Consider the following 20,879-nt stretch of genomic DNA (forward strand, 5'->3'; position numbering starts at 1 on the left):
TGTCTCGGGGAGAGGAGCTGTACCCCGGCCGGTGTCTAACTGCATTCCAGCTGCAGCTGGCAAAACTCCGAATAGGATCGGGGCTGACTTGCGTATTCATTCAACAAGCTCTTGAGATCCTTATCTCTCGGGTTGAGAATTTAAACCTGTGCCAGGCCATAAATATTGGCAACCCCACTACATTTCTACCACAAAAAGGCACCATGATTATGGTGAGGGTTGCCAATACTTATGACCTAGTATAGTATTTAATAAACAGCTTATCACAATGAAACATATAAGCTGATAGATGTCAAGAAAGCAACGTTTGAATGATTGACGGCTGATTGCAGTGATTTCGAGGCATTCAGACACTGATGTAAGTTGGAGGAATTAACTTAGTGAGTTTGGCCTGTTCGGCATCGGAACTAGTTTGCCTCCACGGGTTTCGGACAGGTAATTTAGGGTTAATTCGTAAAGCATCGTGTGAAAGTACGCATCGGATTTTTAATATGTTAATAGTGAAAACAGCTAATAATACAGTTGCTCTATGGAAATTCCGTTCTGGCTATGTGAGGAAACGGTGTAGGAACATGGCTGGTCGATACAACTTCGAAAAGCGGTTTAGTATGCATGTAATATAGCCACTAGCTCATGTTGAAATCATGCGAAATAAATTGATTGCTGCCCACCACATCGCGTCCATTTCAGAGACGACTCATGCAGTCGATTTCAACTTTAAAATTTCACCAAAATAAAAAGAAAGGAAAAGAAAGAAATCATAACCACGTCCACACCAACCACAAATACATTATCCCAGCCACAATCGTAATGCGTTTAAGCGGCTTCAAAACCTCCGTGTAGAGTAAAAGTCTGAGCCGCCGAAGGCTACCACCCCTAACGGCGCCGACACGATCATAGCTGCTGCTGCTAGCCGCACCCCTCTTCGGCGCCCAGCTGTGATCTCTCAACTTCTCATCCAGCACCAGGTCAGACCGTCGTAGGCTCTCGCTGACTTCATCATGACCTGTGGCGGTGCTTGGGACGTCGATTATCCGAACATGTTTTGTTGTTTCGCCATTGCTGCCATGAGATGGCAGCAAGGTGGATGTGGTGCGGCTCGAGAAGCGGTTTTCGCTATAGGCGGAGGAGGTTGTGGAGGTGCTGGAGGTTGTGGAGATGGAGGCGCTGTCTAAATGGTGGGAAGCATGGCGGCTGTGGCTGTGGCTGTGAGTAAGTGGGAGGAGAGGTTCAGAGTCATGCGATAATATTGGTGATGTTGGGTCTTGGGCTGGACGGAATGTGCAGGCGACGGCGCGGACGAGGAGGACGAGGATAGTCAGGACGAGGATGTAGCCATATTGGATGAAGATGGAGATTTGGTCAGGGAGGAGGCAGAGGTGGTTTTGGATTGTGGAGGAGGAGGAGGTTGATAATGATGATGATGTTGTGTTTATGGATTTTCCCGTCTGGAGGTCGATAGGGTTGTAGATGCTGGCCATTTGGAAGCCCGGCCGGCGCACTCCCATTGCCATTGACAAGCTTTTCACCGTGATCTCCTTAGGCGAGCCGCTGAATTCGCGATGGTTGATTTCGCAGTAGTCATGGTCATCGCCGGAGTATATCTGCTTTACGTTCGCTCCCGCGCTGCTTATTATTTTCTTGCTTATCGTGTCTGTTAGAACATTCTGGTATTGATAGCCCCCGGAGACTCTGATAGCATTTCTTTCGTCTTTCTCAGGCAAGGGATCAGTAGAGGACGGGGGAAATCGTTCTCGCAGGGGTCCGCAGGGTATCCCTGGAGCACGGTAGAGGGGCACATGTGTAAGGATAACTGTCGGTAGATCTATGTCGTCTGGAGAGGCCGATATCACTGGCGGTGAAAGGTCAATGGCATCGACAATCTTGGAGGGCGCAGAATAATTTTCCTTATGACCTTGGAGCGCCAGCAATTCTTCCCTAGCTGCTCGCGCTTTTATGTTTGAAAGATCGTTCAGAAAATCATCGGCCGCTCTCCAAATCTCGTCACCCACTGACGTACGTCCAGAACTTCCTGTTTGAGGATCTGGCTGATCCATCGCGCTCAACGAAACGGAGTCAACAGAGACAAAAGTGTGATTCCCCAGGATGTCTACCCGATTGCCAACGCCGAAATAAGTCTGGAATCGTTCGAGGACAGGCTTTTGTATCCCATGGCCAAACCCTAGATCATGATTGCCTGGTAGACTGGCGATGATCTTTCGGCCACGTTCGCTGGCGGCAGAATCAATCCCTCCCAATTTCCACGTATCGAAAAACAGGCGAACGAACCGTCGATACTCTTTCATCCAGACACTGTGTCCATATGGCTTAAACCGTTCCTCCGGACTTGAGCTGCTCTCCGTCCCCCATTCCCTCCCCCCGTCAAACAAATCCCCTAAGAAGAACGTAGTGTCCGGACTTAGATTCCGTTGGAGCAACGAATAGGTTCGATAGAGATATAGGTCGGCATAAAACACTGTCAGGGACGAGAGTGGCCACGGTCGGCCAGGATATGTATGGGGATCGACCAACTGGGGGTCCGCTACAAAGACAACGTGATGGGGTACAGCTTGATCGGGCTACAAACATTGTCGCGGAATTCGTCAGTCTCATGCAAAAGAATGGTTTCAAACCCAATAACAGCAAAACAGGAACAACGAGAAGATAGCGGACGTAAGCCCCAAAAAAGGGACGAGAAAAAAAAAATTTAAATCATACCCATTGTTCCCAGGCTGCCCACTCACACTCCCGCACACTATCTCTAAACACCCGCCGTTCTCCCCACCAGAGCGTCACCGCCCACAGCAGGATCAAGATATTCTGCAACGAACATACCAACCGTAACAACCCCAGCGCGTATCCGCATCTTCTCCTCCGCCTTGTCTCCCAGATATATGAGGCATTTAAGCGAGCTCCTTGACTTTTTATCACTGCAATGATCGTTTTTGCAACGGGAGGGAGAGAACGGTACACGCGCCGAACGACAGAGGGTGGTTCCACAAAGTGGTCACGGTGGGAGTGGAGGGTCATTATAGCTTGTTTTATATGTCTTTTGGCAGTGTCGGCCAACGTACTATGGTTGGTGGCAAAGAAAAGGATTGTCAATGTAGATAGGGTGTCGTTTGCGGATCGATATATATTTACGGCCTCGCTCGTCTGGTCGCGCTGTATGTAGTATGTATGAAATAAAATGGATGTACGCCGCCCACTTCAGCTGTAGATAAGACGTTATACGGACAGCTGGTGAGGAGATGAGGGAGTGAACGATCGAAGGAGCATAGTTGTCGCCGTTCGCCTGGGCTGCTTTTCCAAGCCCTGTTTTCTTCCCCGTTCGTCGGTTTTTCCTTTTTTTCTTTCTTTCTTCCTTTCTTCCTGTTGTTTTCTTTTCTTTCGGCTTCTTTACTCCCACGCGGATCCTGCTTTTCTTTCTCGCTGTATTATATCATATAGTTATTCTTCATAAGATTTTCTCCCGTCGCGTGGCGAGTTGTGCTTTGGATCCGTCGTCTCGGAATGCGGTAATAGTTGGACCACTGTTGAAGAGAGGGGTCACCGCAGAGGTATTTATTGCCTTGCAAGGCTGTGGCTTATAACAGAATACAGGCTGTCAAATAGACATTCGTAGGAATCCTATCGGGGAAACTGTGGTCGTTACATATATCCAGCAGGATGGCTGAAGAACGAAAATGACTTTCTTGGCGCAATCATGGAATCATGAGACAAAGTTCTGGGCCCAATTCAGGGTGACTAGTGCATACGATAAGCGGCAGTTGAACGAGATCTCTTTTTTGGAATGTCAATTGCAAGGGTAATTCAGTCTCATCGGCTATTTGAAAATGAGACTTCCAGCACCCAGGCCAGCTCTTAAGATTATCATCCATCAGAGGGGAAAATCATAGGTACAGTAAGTCATCAAATGCCTGCCTACCTAAGCAAGAAGAACGTTTGAAAGGCACTTATCAGCCAGCAGCTGAAAATAATATCCCTACTCTATCTTAGTTGCTTAGAAGGAGGAAGCGTGGATAATTTCTTCGCCACCTTATGAAGGTCGAAGGTTGGCCTCCGAGTGAACGACGCAACCAAAACATTCCCCTCCTGAAACATTTGCCGCCTTGTCAAAACTGACTGCCAGCATAGCCTGCCAAACGCCCTTTGCCCTTGCGACATGCACTAAGCATCATAGGCCCAGGGGAATCGGGGACGTAGAGTTCTACTGGCCAGCACATATCCTGTGATGCATCTTTTTTCCCAAGTCTCGCTGTTCAAGAATCCGCCATTGACAATTGCTTGCCGAGTTCATGAATGAGCTGTCCGGAGAGTCGCCTCGTGAAATAATAATGCCCGAATCGTTGATACCCAGACTATATCATCAATCCAGTGCTCAAGCACATTGTCGAGCGTTCCTGCAATGGCAGATTGCCCAGGGATCCTGATCCAGGGAGTCTGGGTAGCCGACATGATAGACATTCGGTTTATCAGCCTCATACCGTAGAGGATGTCCATGTCCACCCGCCACCCCTGGGTATTTGGGCCCGCGTCTAGCAAGGCTCATGGTAGCCGTCAATTGAAGGACTTCGGCATGAGGGCCTAGGATGGGATCGACATCGAGTTCTCGCATCCTACTCGGGAAAATGATCGGCCTAACAAAATTTTTACTTTTTAAAGCTCATCATTGACTTCCTTCTCATCGCGAAATAATCGCAATCTCGGCTGCGGAGGTTAGAGGTTGATGGTTAAGTGCGTTGAATGGATTTCAGGATCCAGGGGTTGGTGAAGTGAGAGTAAAATTAGGCAACAGATTCGATTTGTGGAGGATTCAGCCAGCCAGGTATTTTAAAAAAAAAAACACTTCGCGAACAGGCTGGAAATTGCAAAATCGGGAGATTTTTTTCTTCACGATAAGACTGAAATTTTCTACCAACAAGTGCAGTGTGTCAACAATTCCCGTGTCTCCCTCGAAAGCTTTTTTCTGTCAATCTGGCCTGGTCAGATGAGAGCATACTGCGTGAATAATATTTGCAATGCCTAGTCTCGACATGAAATATGGTAGTATGAAGGCAAGAGAAATGAATGAAAGGTCTGGGTCAGATGGTTGGCGAGTTTGAGGCTATTGTTGAGGGGGCCTTGTAGAGATACTCATAGCTATAGCAACTAATTTGCCCATGTGCTGTGCAGAGTCGAGGAATGAGCAGATTGGTGTATTTCCAGAGCCATCTAGGAACGATAGTGAGGGGATAAGTGGCAACCATCCTTGCTGTAACTACAGATTCTTCATGTTGTTACGCATACATAGTAGGAGGTTGGATGGTTGTTTATGTGGTAAGCGTTATCATGACGAAAGATTCGGAGGCAATTGACTCCAGAGTCAGGAGTGGCCTCTCATATGTTACAGAGGAAGCGGAAGGAGAAGGAGAAGGAAAAACAAATCGAAGAAGCGTATGATGATATAGAGGAAAGAAGAATAGAAATCCCAGAAGAAACGAAGCAAGCCGCCGTGGGATGAGCACCGGCTCATCCATCGAAATCTGCGCCAACACTGAACACAGCCGTGCCTGGCCCGGTTCTCGTGTCTGTGACAAATATTTGACCAGACAAGCTCCCTGGCGTCGGATGCGGAGTGAAGAAAGCTCAAAATGAACATTCTATAGGATGTTACTACTTACTAAAGCTCATGGCTTTATAGCAAACAATAAGAGTCCGCCAGGATGCATTTTGAATCGAAACGACCATGTAGATATAGAAGGTAATTAGATATTGTTTCTCAATTAAAACCAATTAATCATTTATGCCAAAATAATACGTAGTAAACAGTAGATAAGAAAAAGAAAAAGAGGTTCAAAAACATTCACGAATCCAAAGTATTCCTACGTCGTAAATGGCGTAAGGAACTGTGTATCGAACGGCGCCTGAGCAATGTTCAAGAATTACCAATCTACCCAAAACGTCAAAAATGTAAGAAGACAAGTCTTCTAATAAGGCAACTAAAGCATTCTACCGAGAGAGTTGAGAGGAGAGAAAGGTGGGAACATCATTTGCCACCGGGGCAACACTGTTGTCCATCGGCGCACTCGACCCCACACTCAAGCAGGCAGTTAGGGTCAACAGTATTTGACCCATGACAGCGCTTTGCTCCTCCCTTGGGAGAATTCGACGTCGTCGCCGAGCCACCAGCCGCATCATCAGCGTCGCTGTCCGGATAGAACTCCGGCTGGATAGTTGATGAGTGAATGCCATATGCGTGCAGACATCTGCGCACCTGGCGTGCAAGCTCCATGTATCGATCGGACCCTTCGCCCTTGACATCATGACTGACTTGGATGTGCAGCGAGCAGACGAGTTGCGTATCGCTGAGCTGCCAGACATGCAGGTGGTGACAGCTGATGATGCCGGGCAGGCTCTGGATGTCTTCGATGATGTGGTCGATGCTGAGGTCGGGGGGAACGGCCTGGAGGAGGATGCGTGACGCGGCTTTGCAGAGCGGGATGGCGGAGCAGAGGATTATGAAGGTGATCAAGAGCGAGATGCCCGGGTCTACGTAATAACGCCAGGAGTAATCGGTGAGCCAGATTACGAGGGCGGAGATGATCACACCAACGTTTCCCAGGGCGTCGCCAACTACGTGGAGGAAAACGCCTCGCATGTTTAGGTCGCCATGCGAATGAGAATGGCCACCCTTCACATCGTGTGTTTTCGGTTTGGCGTGGTTGTGCTCGCCGTGCAAGTCCTGGTGGCTATCGACTTTGGGTAGAATTCGAACTTGTTCTTGACCGTTTAGATGAGTATATGGTGTGCCATCGTAGTCACTCAATAAATCCGTTTGTTCCGATGGCCGAGGGCCATTTAAAGGATATTCCGCGTCCGACCCGTCAAATCGACTGGCCTCAATGATATCCCGACGCAAAATGGCTGGGTGGATTTGAATATCTTCCGAATCACGGAAAGGCCATTGGACTGACGCACTAAACCGACGGGAGTTGCGGCGTTTGTTGGCATCAGATTCGCTCCACCTGCTTGCACCAGGAGTAGACGTGTTGTTCTCCGTAGCACCCCGTTCTTCGGCAGACAATCTCGATATTCCATTTTCTGGTGCTGCGCTCGCCACGGCCGCCGATTCGTCCGCTATTACCCCCGTACCCGGCTCCTGAATGTAACCCTGCTCCGCCGTATCGACTGCCTCCGTTCCTCCACTGTGGGCATGCGAGTGGTCATGGAAAAGCACCAATCCAAGAATATTCGACATCAGACCGCAGCAGCCGACGACAAACACGAGCTTCGGGTTCCTCACTACTTGCGGCTCGACGAATCGTTGGATAGCTTCAAGAAAGATGGAAAGACATAATGCGACGAGGAACACGCCATTGACAAGCGCACCAAGAGTTTCGGCCCGTTGCCACTGTAAATTGTCGTAATTATCATCATATTAGCTCTGGCCATTGCGTGCGGTGCTCGATCAAATTCGCAGGACAATGAGACCCATTACTTACCCCATAGGTATACACTTTCGAGCTGGTTCTCTCATTTGCGACTTTGACAGCCCAGAGTCCGACACAGAGTGATAATACATCATTGAGCTAAACACGCAAAAAAGCGAAGAAATAATTAGTTAACGGAAAAGACAGACAAAAAAGAAAGAAAAGAAAAAAAGGAAAGGCCCTCTCGCATTCTCCACATACCATATGAAACGAATCTGCAACCAAGGCTAGCGAATGGACGGAATAACCTAACCAAAGTAGAAAAAGAAGGGAGTCAGCAGAGGCTCCTAATATAGCTTTTCAAAATTTGTCCACTGGCAATGAGAGTCCGTAGCTCACCAACGACTAGTTCAAGGAGGAAGAATAGGGAATCGATTATGAGGAGGAGAATGATCCGGTGGGATTTTGACATCCCCATGGTCTCCGATTTTAGAATTGGCACCGCCCCAGGGCGAGCCAACGGATTTGATAGGTTAAAAGCAAAGTGTGCAATCGAACAGCCTTCTTCCAAAGACTATTGAGAGCTAGAATGGACGTTGGGTGTTAAAACCGGCTATGCGATCTTTTTCCTTAGACTCCGAGAGGGAATGATCTTTGATGAGGTGGGCATGGAGAGAATGAAGATGTAATATCACCATCCTGTCCGCGCAACATATCACCAACAAGGGGATGAAAAGCGGAAGGAGGGGTCTGGCATGAGGAGATACCGATGAAACAACTGTAGTGTTACCAAACCAGGCCAGATCTGTTGGCGCGATATGGCAGCTTTTGGGGGTGGCGGAAGGAAAAAAGTAAAAACCGGGGGATCGGGACGTAGGATTTAGTCAGCAGATTAGGACAGGTGTTAAGACCAACTTATAAGGGTTAGCAGACCAGATCCGGCTGACGGCAATTTGTGTTTTAACGGTCGACTAAAGACCAGACTGAGCAGTTCTTATCTAGATTCATTTATCCTACATAAAATCATCAACATATCTTAGCAGATACTAGATACTTTGCTGTTAAATCTCTACTTAACCCACTACTAGTACTATTTAAAGCAACCCGGGTGAGTGGGCATTTTCTAGATTTTCAACTATTCAACTATTCTGTCTATGTATTTCAAGAACCGCGATTTGCTTTTTGGCTGTAGCTTGACGTTGTCCAGTCTGCCACCATGCCACCTCCATAAGCGCCCTTCGTTGATATGCTGAAGGCTAGCAAAGTTCTTACCCTCTTACCCGAGTAGAAACGCACTGCTACCAGCAATCATCCATCTATCTATCAGCTAGTCTGCAATCTACGACATTGGAATGTCCTTTCAACTTTGTCTCGATCTTATTTGCCTCGTCTAGTCTTAGTTTGTTCACCATTGCTAATAGGATAATACCGTTATTTGCTTTGTCCGGCTATCATCTGGAATCCGCGTTTACCTTTTTACTTGCCAATTGCTCTCGTATCACCGTCGCTATAAGGGAACAAAACTTTCGGCGAGAAACTTCAGCAAGAGGAGCAACCGAATGGCGCCCATTTGGAGATCAAACACGGTTACCCATACGCAGTGCACAGATTGAAGCTGAAGAAACGTTCCAGATCTCAAAAGGAAAGAAGAGAAAAACATTGTGAATTGCAATTACCTGGCTATCCAAAGAGATAAAAAGCTCGCCTAGCACTGAACGTTTCATTTTATGGCTAGCTTAAATTCACTCAATCTGCTTTCCACAACCAAGAGATGGAAAGAATAACATTGCAAGTCTCTGTAATACCATTCCAACAGAAAATAATTGAGAGAAACAAAGGATATTCAAAGAGAGACATGAGGACAAGCACTAAGTGTTCCCCCTAGTTCACATCCACAGCATAAACACTAAGCCGGTTCCTAATGGGCCTATATTTCAGAGCAACTATAAAATTACAACAATCAGAGATGGCAAACCCTTTTGATATTTTCAAGCCTTACCCAGTTTGAACGAAATCCATAGCTCCTTCTTTGCCAAGGACTAAAACAGCGGGATTGTCAATGTGACGCCGGCCTCCAATCTTCCAGCCACAGGGGCAAGTCCCATTTCCAGTACCTGTACGGAAGAAAGAAAACCACATAAACAGCAAAAAAAATACCTACTAATAGGTACACCTTCTGCCGTGTCCATGCACATCATCGCACCTGCCATTGAATGGCTTCACGCCCCCATACCTCCCGAGCGATCTAGCCTGATTCTCGTCCTTGGGCGGTGGGTCCTTGGGCGGCAATCCTTTCGTGCTGCGCGCATACGTCGCAAGCACATACGCCGCGCCTTTGGTATTCAGCAACCACGCGTCCTTGTTGATGTTCGTCACATTATCGCCCTTGCCATGGTAGTTGGCGTCATAGGCAATGCCCGCCGTGCCACCGAACATCTTCGCCTGTTCCTCGGTCTTGATGCCCTCCGCACCCGTGAAGATGCCGCCGCTGGGGATACCGACAGAAATGAACGCGTCGTAGTCAGATCGTCCGTCGAACTCGGTGGGGATGTGTGGCTGCTTACGATCCTCGTAGTATTTCTGGAAGAGTTTCTCGATCTCCGCGCTGCCAGCGGGGCCGGTGACGTTGAAGGTGGACCCGTCGCCGTCGTAGATCATGTTGGCGTAGTTGGGCGAGGCGGTCATGTCGAAGTTCAGGTATAGGCGGATTTTGTCGCGTTCCTGTGGGGTCAGGTTGTCGACATAGAATTGTGAGCCGAGGAGGCCGTATTCCTCTGCTGTCCAGAAGAGGAAGCGGACGGCGTTGGGGACTTTGAATCTTGCGAGGGCCTTCGCGATGATGAGGTTGCCAATTATACCGGAGCCGTCATCGTTGATGCCGGGTCCTGAGAGGTGGGGGAGGGGTTATTTAGAGATTGTTCCTGGTTGTGGGAGGCAACATGCATGTACTTACCAGCTTCAACGGAATCCGTGTGGCCTCCAATCGCGATGATGTTATTTTTATCTCCGTCCTTTGAGGTCGCAATAACGTTGAATCTACACCGTCGTATTTCCGGTTATTCAACAGCTCATAACCTACCGACTCATTGTCCTGGAGGACTACTTACGTCGTGCGGTTCTGAAACTCTGAGTGAGCCAACAATTCACCTGTCAGCGTCTCGGATCCCGCGCGGGCAGCGAGACCGTCTCCAATTTCCTTGGAGACCCCGACGGTGGGAGGGTAAGGCCCATTGGGGTCAGAGGGAGAACCGAGAGTTCCTGAAAGTGGGCCGGGGATATTGTTATAGATGAGGGCACCGACGGCTTTAGCCGAGCCAGCAAGCGCGGATTTGAGGCCGAATGTGCAATCGCCACGGAGGATCAGAGCGATTTTGCCATTCACTTCTGGTGGGAAATCCTCCTGTAGGATTGGGTCATGTTTAGCGATGATAATATGCCGCCCCTTTTCGTTCCTTCTTCCTCTGCGTCCCCTTATATATATTATTTCCCTTGTCTCCCTTTGGGTTAAACTGGGATGTGACCTACAGCAACGCATCCTAGGTTGTTCACCAGGACGATGTCCGCCTTCGATTGACCTGACGGACTATATGTCATAGGAGTAACTTCTGTGTCTTTGCCATTGACTTTAAATGTAGCGTTGGACATTGACCACAGGTGGATTTGCTTCTGTTTGACGACGTCGTAATAATGGGTCCGCTGAAGCTCTCTGACGAGATAATCAACAGTATCATTATGGGCCTTGGTGCCAAAGACGCGGTTTCGTTCAGGAGTGGCGTAAGCGATGCCTTCGAGTTTCTTTGCTCCTGCCATCAGATCCTTTATGCCAATATGCCATATCAATTTTTCCTATGCCCGGGGGATAAAAATGAGGGCAGTTAGCATATTTTATTATCAATTATTCTGCTGCAGCAACATTTCGTTAGAAGACAGTGCTATATACGTACAGGGGTAAGCTGGCGAAATTTATTGTACCAGTCGCCCGGGAAAGGGATTTTAGGAAAATCTGGAAAACCCGGGAAACCTTGCGCTTCGACATCTGGAGTCTCAGCAGCAACCAGATGTGTTGCAAGGACAGCACCGAGTGCAAGCAATTGGGCCTTCATTTTGTAGGCCGCGGGCCAGGAGTCTTAACTGCTCAGTCGGCTGCAGAGTATCTCGATTCAGGGGGGAACAACTACGGGCACAGGGCATGCGATGGATATGAAATGTCTCCAAAACATTGGCCCATATCCGTGCGACCTGAAGGAGCGGAGGTTGGTAGTAGGAGAATGCGGCATCCTGAGCACTTTATAGTTGGCGCATTTTCGTGACAACGAGCATGCGATGCGAGGGCAGCCGCGGTTGTTCTTTGAATCGTTCCTAATTTTGGGAAAGACGCCAGACTTCCAGCCCGCTCTACCATCCGCTGATCGCCGTCCATGCAGTAATCATGAGGGACTGACTGGATGCGGTCCGCATACCACCTACGTAATTTGGTATAGTACTCTTCGTGCATGGGCATTTCAAGCTCCAGCTCCCTTGGCGGAAGTCAATTGAAATACGATTTGCTCGCCGAAAGTGTTATCTCCAAAGCTGGGTTTTCGGGGCTAGGCTTGTTTTTGCACAATTAGTGGGGATCCGAGGTGAAGCACTGGAGCATGAAATTCTCTCTCCGCATTGCGACAGGATTATCCTTGTGAATTAATGTCGGTGCCAAGTTGGTACGGCGTCGGAATCCTGGGGACAGGGGAAACGGCGTCTACGCAGTAACGCGGTGATGCCGAGGACTACGCTAATGATGTCAAGCTGGTCCGACATCCAGCGGCCCAAATAGCAACTTCAGAATCAGTACGAGTCTGCGGCACAAGAAGCAATGACTGAAGCAAGTCTACAAAATCCCGGTGTGCGCGCCATAGGGTATGAGCAACTCTTGGGTGCACGAAAGCCGCTCTCGCCCAGCATATGTTGGAACAAGCTTCAGAACGAGTTCGGTTTTTGCCTTGATCCGGCCAAGGCGCAACGTTCCATCGCGAACCCTCCAGAGCCCAGCAACGAGCGCATGGCTTGTCTTCAGAAGTAAGCTGATCGACAGCGCCTTGTGGGGTCTCAAATTCACAAGATATTTGGCGAATCATGGCAAGCAGGAGTTGGGAACGGAGACAAGCCACAGCGAAAAAGCAAGTCTGCTCGGCTTCCTGCGCTCTCGAGCTCAGGGCAGCTTGTAGATCGTTATAATCTTTTCGTGTTGATTTCACACAGCGTCGCTTGACTTCTTCATGTCCTGTGTACTCTGCATCTGGAGCCGTGTCGGTAGAGAATAGAAGAAGAGTTGACCTTCTGGAAGGATGCCTTCCCATCGAATCCTGTGTACAAGTTCAATAATATGATGGAACTGGGAAATCTGTCCCTGGCCAGGGAGATGTCCCTCAAGGGGCGTTTTGTGAAACAATCCCCATGTCATTTAATCCCTATCCCAATCTATTCAATCCTCCCATAATTTGTACTACACAAATATTGATACTGCCGTGTTAAACCGCGACAGCTTGGCGTGGAGTTACTGCGTATTCAATCCTTCCGACTCGTCGCCAGCCCAGCTGGTGTAACTCAAGAGGCAGACAGGAGGATGGCATCACCACCCCTCCTCCTTGTAGTAAGGATGATTGTGATGAGCAAGCAGCAGTCACCGCAGTCCATGAGAGTTTTGTCGTCACATTCTCAATTCAGCCCAAGAAGAGGGCGTGGTGCGCTGTTCAGAGCCAGAAACCCCCAGGAAAGACAGGAGAATGGCAGGAATCGTGAAGATATCGAAAACAAAATCAAAAAGTACTTTGTTGCTGCGCGGCAGATTTCCTCGGTATTGTTGACGAAGTTCCTTCAACGACTTCTCTGTGCCTGTGGTTTACACAGCAGCTAATCGGCATATACATTGCAAGGAAATGGCTGAAACCTTCGGCGGTCCTATGTGATAATAACAATAATAATACAGTACGACATATTACCCACTGCACCATGTTCAATGGAGAACGCGAAGAGTATCACCAAGGAACAATACATTCATTCAACAGCCTCGGCAACGTGGACATGCTGCGTACATACTAGTACCACCAGCATTCATTCCATGTCAGTAGAGAAGTTCCCATCATTTGCTTCCACGAGATACTCGGTGCTGCATCTCTCCACCCTTGGCAGCGGCAGGCTCAACAGGTCGCGGACATGAAGAAGGGAGGCAGAACAACGCGGTTAACTGTGGGTTCTAACCTAGATGTCATTCGAAGGATTTCATCCCTCCCCCAGGAGCGGACAGAGTGCGGGGATAGAAATCTGACTACTATGTACGTCAACAACAAGGGATATATATCACCTTTGTATTTTCTCCATTGCAGAACATTGTTCCGGCTTGATTGTGTCCTGCATGAAACAACGGACATGGGCGTTGAATGGCACTGCAAGCGAGGCTATAGAGGCTAAATTATTATATGGTTTATGTGAATTGGCCTGGTTAAACTGCAGACGGATGTAGCCTTCCATGTAACATGACAGAAGGCGTCAATGGAGACGAATATTAATGATGGCTAGACTGGAAGGCGGCTGGAACGATGGCTGAAATAATATCATATCACAAACCCCTACCGAACTCCCATTTTTTGGTTTGGTAAAGAAGACAAAGGCGATGGTTGAAACATAATGAGAAGGAAAAAAAAATCGAAGAAATTTCTAACCCCATGTTATCCTCCCTAGGTAGATGAAGAGGAAAGGAAACTGGAGAACACAAAAAGACAAGAAGACTCTCTCTATTAACAAAAGTATTATTTCGCCGTACATACCAATTATCAATATTCCGAAAATTAGGGTTAGGAAATATTAAGTAGGAGAAACGGGAAGAGAATCTGGGGTACTGAGGAGTGACTGAAGTCTAACTTCTCGAGTGAATGTTAATTTATCTAACGGTCCATCTTCTCTCTTATTTATTTTAGTTTTTTTCTTAGTTTTTCCCCCTTGTACCGAAGGGGGGAAAATGGAGCAGAGAAGAGGGCCAATTTGGTTCGTTTTGGTAATTGATCGAGCTTGATAGGAAAACTGACGATTCTAGCCAAACAGTTGAAAGTACGGAGCTAAACGAGCATGACAGTAGATGAACAAGCGCAGCGTACGGGCTCACGAGATAAAAAAAAGTTCTAATGTCGTGGCGTTGATCAAGGTTTGCGTGACGGTGGAACGGCGTGTAGATGAGGAAATTCGCAAACCTCACGAAGAGCGAAATAAAAAGGGGGAAAGGATAGGATAACAGCGAGGAGGGAGGCATCGAACGCTTTTGCCTTGGGTTCGATTCGTTGGAAATGGCATGCCAACGGATGTCGAGAGAAAGATGGAAAAATTGGAGAGGAACGAAAACTCGTCCTTATATGTCTGGCAAGTGAATCCAAAGGCTTTCCTCTATCAGGCCGCTTTCGCTTCCGCGTCCACTTCCACTCTTTCAGAAGGAGAAGTAGTCGCGGCAACAGACCCACTAGACCCACCCTTCCCTTCCTCCTCAAGTTTCGCAATCACCATCTCCTCCACGACCTTCAAACCAGCCTCCTCACCCTTCCTCGACGCAGCAGGCCCGTCGTCTTCTCCAGAAACCCGCTGATCAAGCGCCAGCTTCGTCTGGCCCAGCGCATATATCTGCTCCTCAATCGTATCCCTTGTGACAAGTCGTACAACCTCCACCGGGCGCGTCTGGCCCACGCGATGCGCGCGATTCTCCGCCTGCACGTCCTCCTGTGGATTAAAGCTGGAATCGAAAATGATAACCTTATTCGCGCAGGCGAGGTTGATGCCGGCGCCGCCAGCTTTGGTTGAAAGGAGAAAGACGGGTATATCAACTTGTTCGTGGAAGGCGTCGAGGGTAGACTGGCGGTCCTCGACGCTGGTGCTCCCATCGAGGCGGAAGAAACGCATTTGCAGAGTCTGCAGAACATGCTCGAGGATATCCATGACCATAGTGAACTGGGAGAATATAAGGGTACGGTCACCGTTTTCTTTGAAGCGCCTTAATAACTCGCAGAGCTTGTCGACTTTGCCGGAGTGCATCCATTCGTCGTTTTTGAGGGTAAATTTTGACAGGGCGGTTGGGTTTTGCTCGCAGAGCGTATGGACTTCGAAGTCGTTGTATGCGCATAGCTCCAAGTAGATTTGGTCTGGGTCTGATGCGGCCCATTTTTCATCCTTTACACATGCTCTGGCGATGCGGCTCAGAGTCTTGTCGTCGTAGTGGCGACGGTAGAATAAGGGATGGATAGCGGCCTGGCGTAGTTTCATGAGGATGTTGGCGGACTTATTGCCCACCTTTTTCCCCGCGGCTCGATCTGCAATGAGCTGCCGCACGGTTTCGACTTCGTGGTTATATATATTCTTTTGTGCCTCATTCATTTCACAATATTCCACGCTGGTGAGCTTGGGCGGCAGATCGATCACCTGATGCTTTTTCCTCCTGAGCACAAAGGGGGTGAGCATGGATTTTGCTCGAGCAATGCGTTGTGCCGATAGTAGCGCCGAATGTGTGTCGTCGACCGTCTTGGCTTTAGCGCTGAAGATATACTCGAGGTCTTCCTTTCGCTCCTTGAAGACTGACGGGAGGATAAATCCGAGAAGCGAAGCTAACTCCTGGAGATTGTTTTGCAGTGGAGTGCCAGTAAGTAATAACCGGAACTGAGCCGGAATCCGGATAAGTTTCTCGTAAAGCATGGATTTGCTGCTCTTCAACATATGGCCTTCGTCGTATACACAAACACAAAAGTCCATGGAGCGAAGGAAGGCCGCGTCGATTTTTGCCTTGGCAATTGTGTAAGTAGTGACTACAACGTTTATAGAGTCCCTCGTGTCTTCAATTTGCTGCCGAATCCCAGCCCGAACGTTCTGGTTGGCGTAATAAGGCATGACATTCAGTTTTGGGCAGAACACTGAGAATTCACGAAGCCAGTTCTCCAGGGTCGAAGAGGGAACGACAACAAGATGCGGACCCTTGACTCCTTTCTCAAAGAGATGGGCAAGAAAGGCAATGACCTGACAAGTTTTCCCAAGCCCCATATCATCTGCAAGGATACAACTTAAATTCTGCTTGTAGAGAAGGTTGAGCCAATTGATCCCAACAATCTGGTAATTTTTCAGCGTAATCGATTCACTCATTATTGCTGGCTGCCCAATGTATTGCTGTCTCTTGCGTGAAATATTGTTGAGCTTGAGTTCGTCATCGTCGGCGCCAGATGAACAGCCACTTGAAGGAGTGGCAATTCCGGAATCATGAGCCCTGTCTGACGTATTCTCGGTATCCAAGGAAACGATTTCAAGCTCGCCTTCTGTTTTCGTGCCGAAGATGTCCACGCCCCATCGTTTCATTTCGTTTGCAACTGGCTTTCCAAGTGCTTCGCATTTAGAAACAAGTGCATCTACGGCTTCATAACCCGTCCACATGTCAAGGCACTTGTCGACGACTTTGTCCCCAATTGGCTTTTTCGCATACTTTTTTGATTTCGCGTTTGAAGTCTTTCCATTCGCTTCATCATCCTTGGTGATTTGGCGAACCGCGTTCAAAGACTTGAACGGACGTTTTGAGATAATGGTGTTGGCGATATTTTCCTGGATTTCAGCGATATCGGAGAGATCTGCCACGGAACATGAATTGAAAAATTTAAGGACTTTCGATTCCAAAATACCATCGTCCTCAGACACATCATGGTTATCGGATTCAGATGAGTCTATCTCGACGAATGGTAGCTCTGGAGAATCTGATCGTGGTCTAGATTTGATCCCTTTGATGAGCCTACCGGGTTTCTTGGTAACAGGCGCCGGAGCTGGTGATGGCCCGGATGGGGGAGACGAAGAACGTGTTCTTTGCCCCCTGATCAGCCGTTTACGGGGAGCTGCAGAGCCTCCGTCAGATCCACTCTTCTGGGTTGGCAGTCTCTGGCTTGAAGTCCACTTGTCCTGAATGCGCGTTCTCGCCTTAATCTGTTGTTTCGCTGGCTCCACCTTGGGCACATTGCGGTCCAAACTTAGCTCGTCGTCAGAGATCGAACCGGTGGGTAAATAATCCTCCAACTGGGCTAGATGGTCTAGAGCGTCTTCGTAATTGCCTCTCTTAGATACGAGGGTGTTGAGGATAAGCTGGACGGGTTTGCTCGGGAAAACGTTGAGAATTCGCTCAACTTTGATTCTAGTCTGGTAATCCTCAATGTCGTTTAACGAGAAAGTATCTTCCTGGCGAGATCTCTTGAGAGACTCAGATCTGTCCTCAGGCGCAGAGGACATACTATCTACCGAACGTTTTACAGACAGCTTCGCATTATTGGTGTCCAACGACGGGTTGTAGAATGCGGAGGCGGTAATTTCCTTGAAACGATTCGCAGCACCGTTCGTAGCAATTGGTGATTCCAGGATGCGTTCTTTTTCGGGGCTCTTGGAATTCCTCGCAAATGTAGACCGCTTGATATCGGTAGTCCCGACAAATTGAATATCGTCCTCGTCCGAGGACCCGCCGCGGTAGGTTGGGCCATCATCGTCAAGGTCAATGGCAGGAGGCCTTTTAATGGGCACGTTTACCATTGGTGGAGGCCTAAACTGCGTCCCGATAGGAGCCATTGAGTTGGACAAAACTCCAGCACCGGGTGTGTTGTAAGGACGGGAAAAGGTAGGCTTAGGGGCCAGCGGCGAGGATGTGACGACTTGGACAACAGAAGAATTTTGCGCAGAGGGGGAAAAAAGACGGTTGTGATTTCGGTCTATTATTTGTGTGGGCTGGGTAGCTTTTTGGGTGAATTGTTGTGTTGCGGGAGTGAATAATCTCTGTGCTGGCAGTCCATGTTTGGACAGTGGGACAGTAGCTACGGTCTCCTCGAACTCTGAGCTATCCTGATCATCAGTCTCCACATCAGATCCCGTTTGAACGGAAGACAAGCCAGCCTTCTGGTCGCGAACGGGGGTACCAGGAACAAGGTCCTCCATTGTGAGGTGGCTCTTCAGAGTCGGGATATTTTTCAGAGCTTAATGAATCGACAAACTAGATAAAAAGTTTTTGAGAGCGGCATAGAAGGTATAAAGGAACCTATAAGACCAGAATCGGGTGCCTTTCTCCTAAGAGTCAACCTGACGAGCAGCTCTCTCGAGGGGAAAAGGTGTCACACCAGGAGCTGGAGGAGGACTGGTCAGCGGCGGGCGTGGTGAAAAGTGCTTGCTCCTCCAGCCTTTTTGTTCCTCCTCGCGTGGTTTGCGGCAGAAAAACGCGCCTAGGAACACCCGTGATCACGTGGAGATAAGCATTGCTGACTCATCTCTTGCCGTGTCTCGCGGCAACGGCGGGTCCATTTCCCGATGCGGTAATATCGACTTCATGCAAACGGCGCATTGGGATAGCAGTTCGCAGGGAATTCACTGATAGACACCGTGTTGGCGGGAGGTATGCATCGGGAATGTTGGGTGAAAGGAATCTGGGAGCCATCGCCTGATTCGTCTTGTTTATGTACGCGGATTTCTATTTACCACAGTCAAATAGAATCATAACACCCAGAGTTAGCAAATTTAGACTTTCAAGATTGAATGAAACACAGCCTGAAAACAACAATATCACGGTGCTATGATTACAAGCTTCCCAGACAAACTCCAGCAATTCTTAAGAATACCCAGCTTCATAACTCAAGACCCGAAATGTCAAAATACAAGTTTACCACTTAAAAAACGCCAGGGTTGCATTGCTTAGTACATACATTGAACGACCAACCGTAAATGAAAATATCCCGCCACAAGTCAGCAACCAAAAAAAAAAAAAACCCATATCCGTTGCCATCTCTGACCACAACCACCATCCAAAGCTTTCCACGCGACTACACCCATATCATAAACAACCCCCCTTTTAAAAAAGTATCCCCTTTCTAGATTCCAGCTAGAACAAATGGCCAGCCGCCGCTCCGCCGCTGCCAAGAAAGAGGATGTCAGCTTTGAAGTGGCAGCAACGCAATCTGCACCACAAGCCCAGGAAGGATTTCCTTCGTAAGTTATTCATTTCGTCCATGCATACTTTGGATTTTGTTTTTGTCGAATCATTTCTTGCATGAAGTCCTGTCTCTTCCCTCCTTATTCCCAGCCGTTGGATGAAGGGGATTGATTCCCTGTAAGCCCCGAATCAGGAACGGAAAGCCTCCGCATCTTCATATCCGTATATCATCTCTCCAGGTGTTATTATTCAACTCCGCACAACGGGAGGGTGATATAGTAACATATGTTATACCGAAAAAAGACCACCAAGGAAAAAAATGATCAGAAAAGGAGATGAGACGCAAAGAAGCGGAAGGGGAACAGAATAAAAAGCAGAAAAGCAGAAACTCGCTTGTGCATCACCACTGATTTATCTCACACTCTAGATCCGTCATCATCAAACTCGTCCTAGTCACTGTGGCGATGATCTGCGCGCCGCTGGGCACATACTTTGGCACGCTGAATACGATCTGTGGAGGTGCGTTGTTTTCTACTATACGTATATGTATATTCATATATATACATATATTTATATATTTTGCCACATCTTTTTGCCCAGCATTCGGATGTAATATATTTATATTTACATATATACATACACACGCACAATCACTCCAATCCCTCGTCTTTCGTTACCCCCTTTCATTAAGAAACTCTCTCTCTCTGCTTATTTCCGCTTCTCTTCCCAGCCCTTTCTATCTACCTTCCACCAAATACCATCAAAAAAAAAAAAAAAAAAAAAAAAAACTTACATGAAAAAAATCCCTACCCGCAGGAGACTCCTCATATGCCGGTGCCCTCGCGGCGATATCGGTAAATGTTGTCTTGATTATATATCTCATCATTGCTGCACGTGAAGACACTGGTGAGAGCGAGGAGGAGAGGAAGGGGAAGGAGGGGAAAGAGGAGTAAAATGATGTAGGGAGGTGTGGTTATGTTTGGTTTGTGTCTTGGTATCGAGATAGAAATTGGGACTGGGGACTGGTAGCAGGTTTCTTTCGCGGGAGACGGGTGGTGGGAAGATTTTGGAGCGACATTGCGCCAGGGGAAGATGGATGGTGACTGACTGACTGCCTTAACTTAATGGTTGAGTGGGTTTCATTCCCTTTGAACTTGGTCACTTTTCTTTCTTTCTTCTGTTTCTTTTTCTTTCTTTGTTCATTTTGCTTTTTTAATATATGCTTGAACACTTCTTTTTATTTGAACTGTCTTTGTTACTTTTTCAGTTGCGTATGTGATTGATTGACTACCTGGCCATGATTCAACTTGTCATATTACTTGATCTGTATACATCTAATTGTATATATATATATTCTACCTCCTGATTTACTAAATCAGATAATGTTAATATCCAGCATGGAGTTGCCGTGTGATACATACATAGGTGGGAAATAACATAGAAAATACAAAAACATTTCTAATGACGTTATCAAACTCGTTATAAAACTCGCTTACTTCTCATGGGTACCTACATACATA

The 20,879-nt window shown here is 47.9% G+C and overlaps 7 protein-coding genes across 7 annotated transcripts; 2 read left to right on the plus strand and 5 right to left on the minus strand.

The window, feature by feature from the left end:
* Positions 1–758: 758 nt before the first annotated feature.
* HCBG_00192 (cell division control protein) lies at positions 759–3,030 on the minus strand (the record flags this gene model as incomplete). Its single annotated transcript, XM_045427242.1, has 2 exons — positions 759–2,579; positions 2,836–3,030. The coding sequence occupies 2 exons, from the start codon at positions 3,028–3,030 to the stop codon at positions 759–761; spliced, it is 2,016 nt and encodes a 671-aa protein (XP_045291217.1).
* Positions 3,031–5,619: 2,589 nt separating this feature from the next.
* On the minus strand, positions 5,620–8,180 carry HCBG_00193 (zinc/cadmium resistance protein; the record flags this gene model as incomplete). The annotated part of the gene is made up of 4 exons (XM_045427243.1): positions 5,620–7,393; positions 7,485–7,571; positions 7,674–7,720; positions 7,812–8,180. The coding sequence occupies 4 exons, from the start codon at positions 7,888–7,890 to the stop codon at positions 6,029–6,031; spliced, it is 1,578 nt and encodes a 525-aa protein (XP_045291218.1).
* Positions 8,181–9,339: 1,159 nt separating this feature from the next.
* HCBG_00194 (uncharacterized protein) lies at positions 9,340–11,515 on the minus strand (the record flags this gene model as incomplete). The annotated part of the gene is made up of 6 exons (XM_045427244.1): positions 9,340–9,355; positions 9,616–10,297; positions 10,366–10,448; positions 10,520–10,812; positions 10,938–11,258; positions 11,357–11,515. The coding sequence occupies 6 exons, from the start codon at positions 11,513–11,515 to the stop codon at positions 9,340–9,342; spliced, it is 1,554 nt and encodes a 517-aa protein (XP_045291219.1).
* Positions 11,516–12,178: 663 nt separating this feature from the next.
* On the minus strand, positions 12,179–12,748 carry HCBG_00195 (uncharacterized protein; the record flags this gene model as incomplete). The annotated part of the gene is made up of 1 exon (XM_045427245.1): positions 12,179–12,748. The coding sequence occupies one exon, from the start codon at positions 12,746–12,748 to the stop codon at positions 12,179–12,181; it is 570 nt and encodes a 189-aa protein (XP_045291220.1).
* A 266-nt stretch (positions 12,749–13,014) lies between these two features.
* HCBG_00196 (uncharacterized protein) lies at positions 13,015–13,608 on the plus strand (the record flags this gene model as incomplete). The annotated part of the gene is made up of 2 exons (XM_045427246.1): positions 13,015–13,245; positions 13,378–13,608. 2 exons carry the CDS (start codon positions 13,015–13,017, stop codon positions 13,606–13,608), a joined length of 462 nt encoding a protein of 153 aa, XP_045291221.1.
* Positions 13,609–14,828: 1,220 nt separating this feature from the next.
* On the minus strand, positions 14,829–18,374 carry HCBG_00197 (uncharacterized protein; the record flags this gene model as incomplete). The annotated part of the gene is made up of 1 exon (XM_045427247.1): positions 14,829–18,374. One exon carries the CDS (start codon positions 18,372–18,374, stop codon positions 14,829–14,831), a length of 3,546 nt encoding a protein of 1,181 aa, XP_045291222.1.
* An 897-nt stretch (positions 18,375–19,271) lies between these two features.
* On the plus strand, positions 19,272–20,312 carry HCBG_00198 (uncharacterized protein; the record flags this gene model as incomplete). The annotated part of the gene is made up of 3 exons (XM_045427248.1): positions 19,272–19,415; positions 19,787–19,878; positions 20,176–20,312. The coding sequence occupies 3 exons, from the start codon at positions 19,318–19,320 to the stop codon at positions 20,310–20,312; spliced, it is 327 nt and encodes a 108-aa protein (XP_045291223.1).
* Positions 20,313–20,879: the final 567 nt, after the last annotated feature.

This window comes from Histoplasma capsulatum, assembly GCF_000150115.1.
Source record: "Histoplasma capsulatum G186AR genomic scaffold supercont2.1, whole genome shotgun sequence".
Lineage (NCBI taxonomy): Eukaryota > Fungi > Ascomycota > Eurotiomycetes > Onygenales > Ajellomycetaceae > Histoplasma > Histoplasma capsulatum.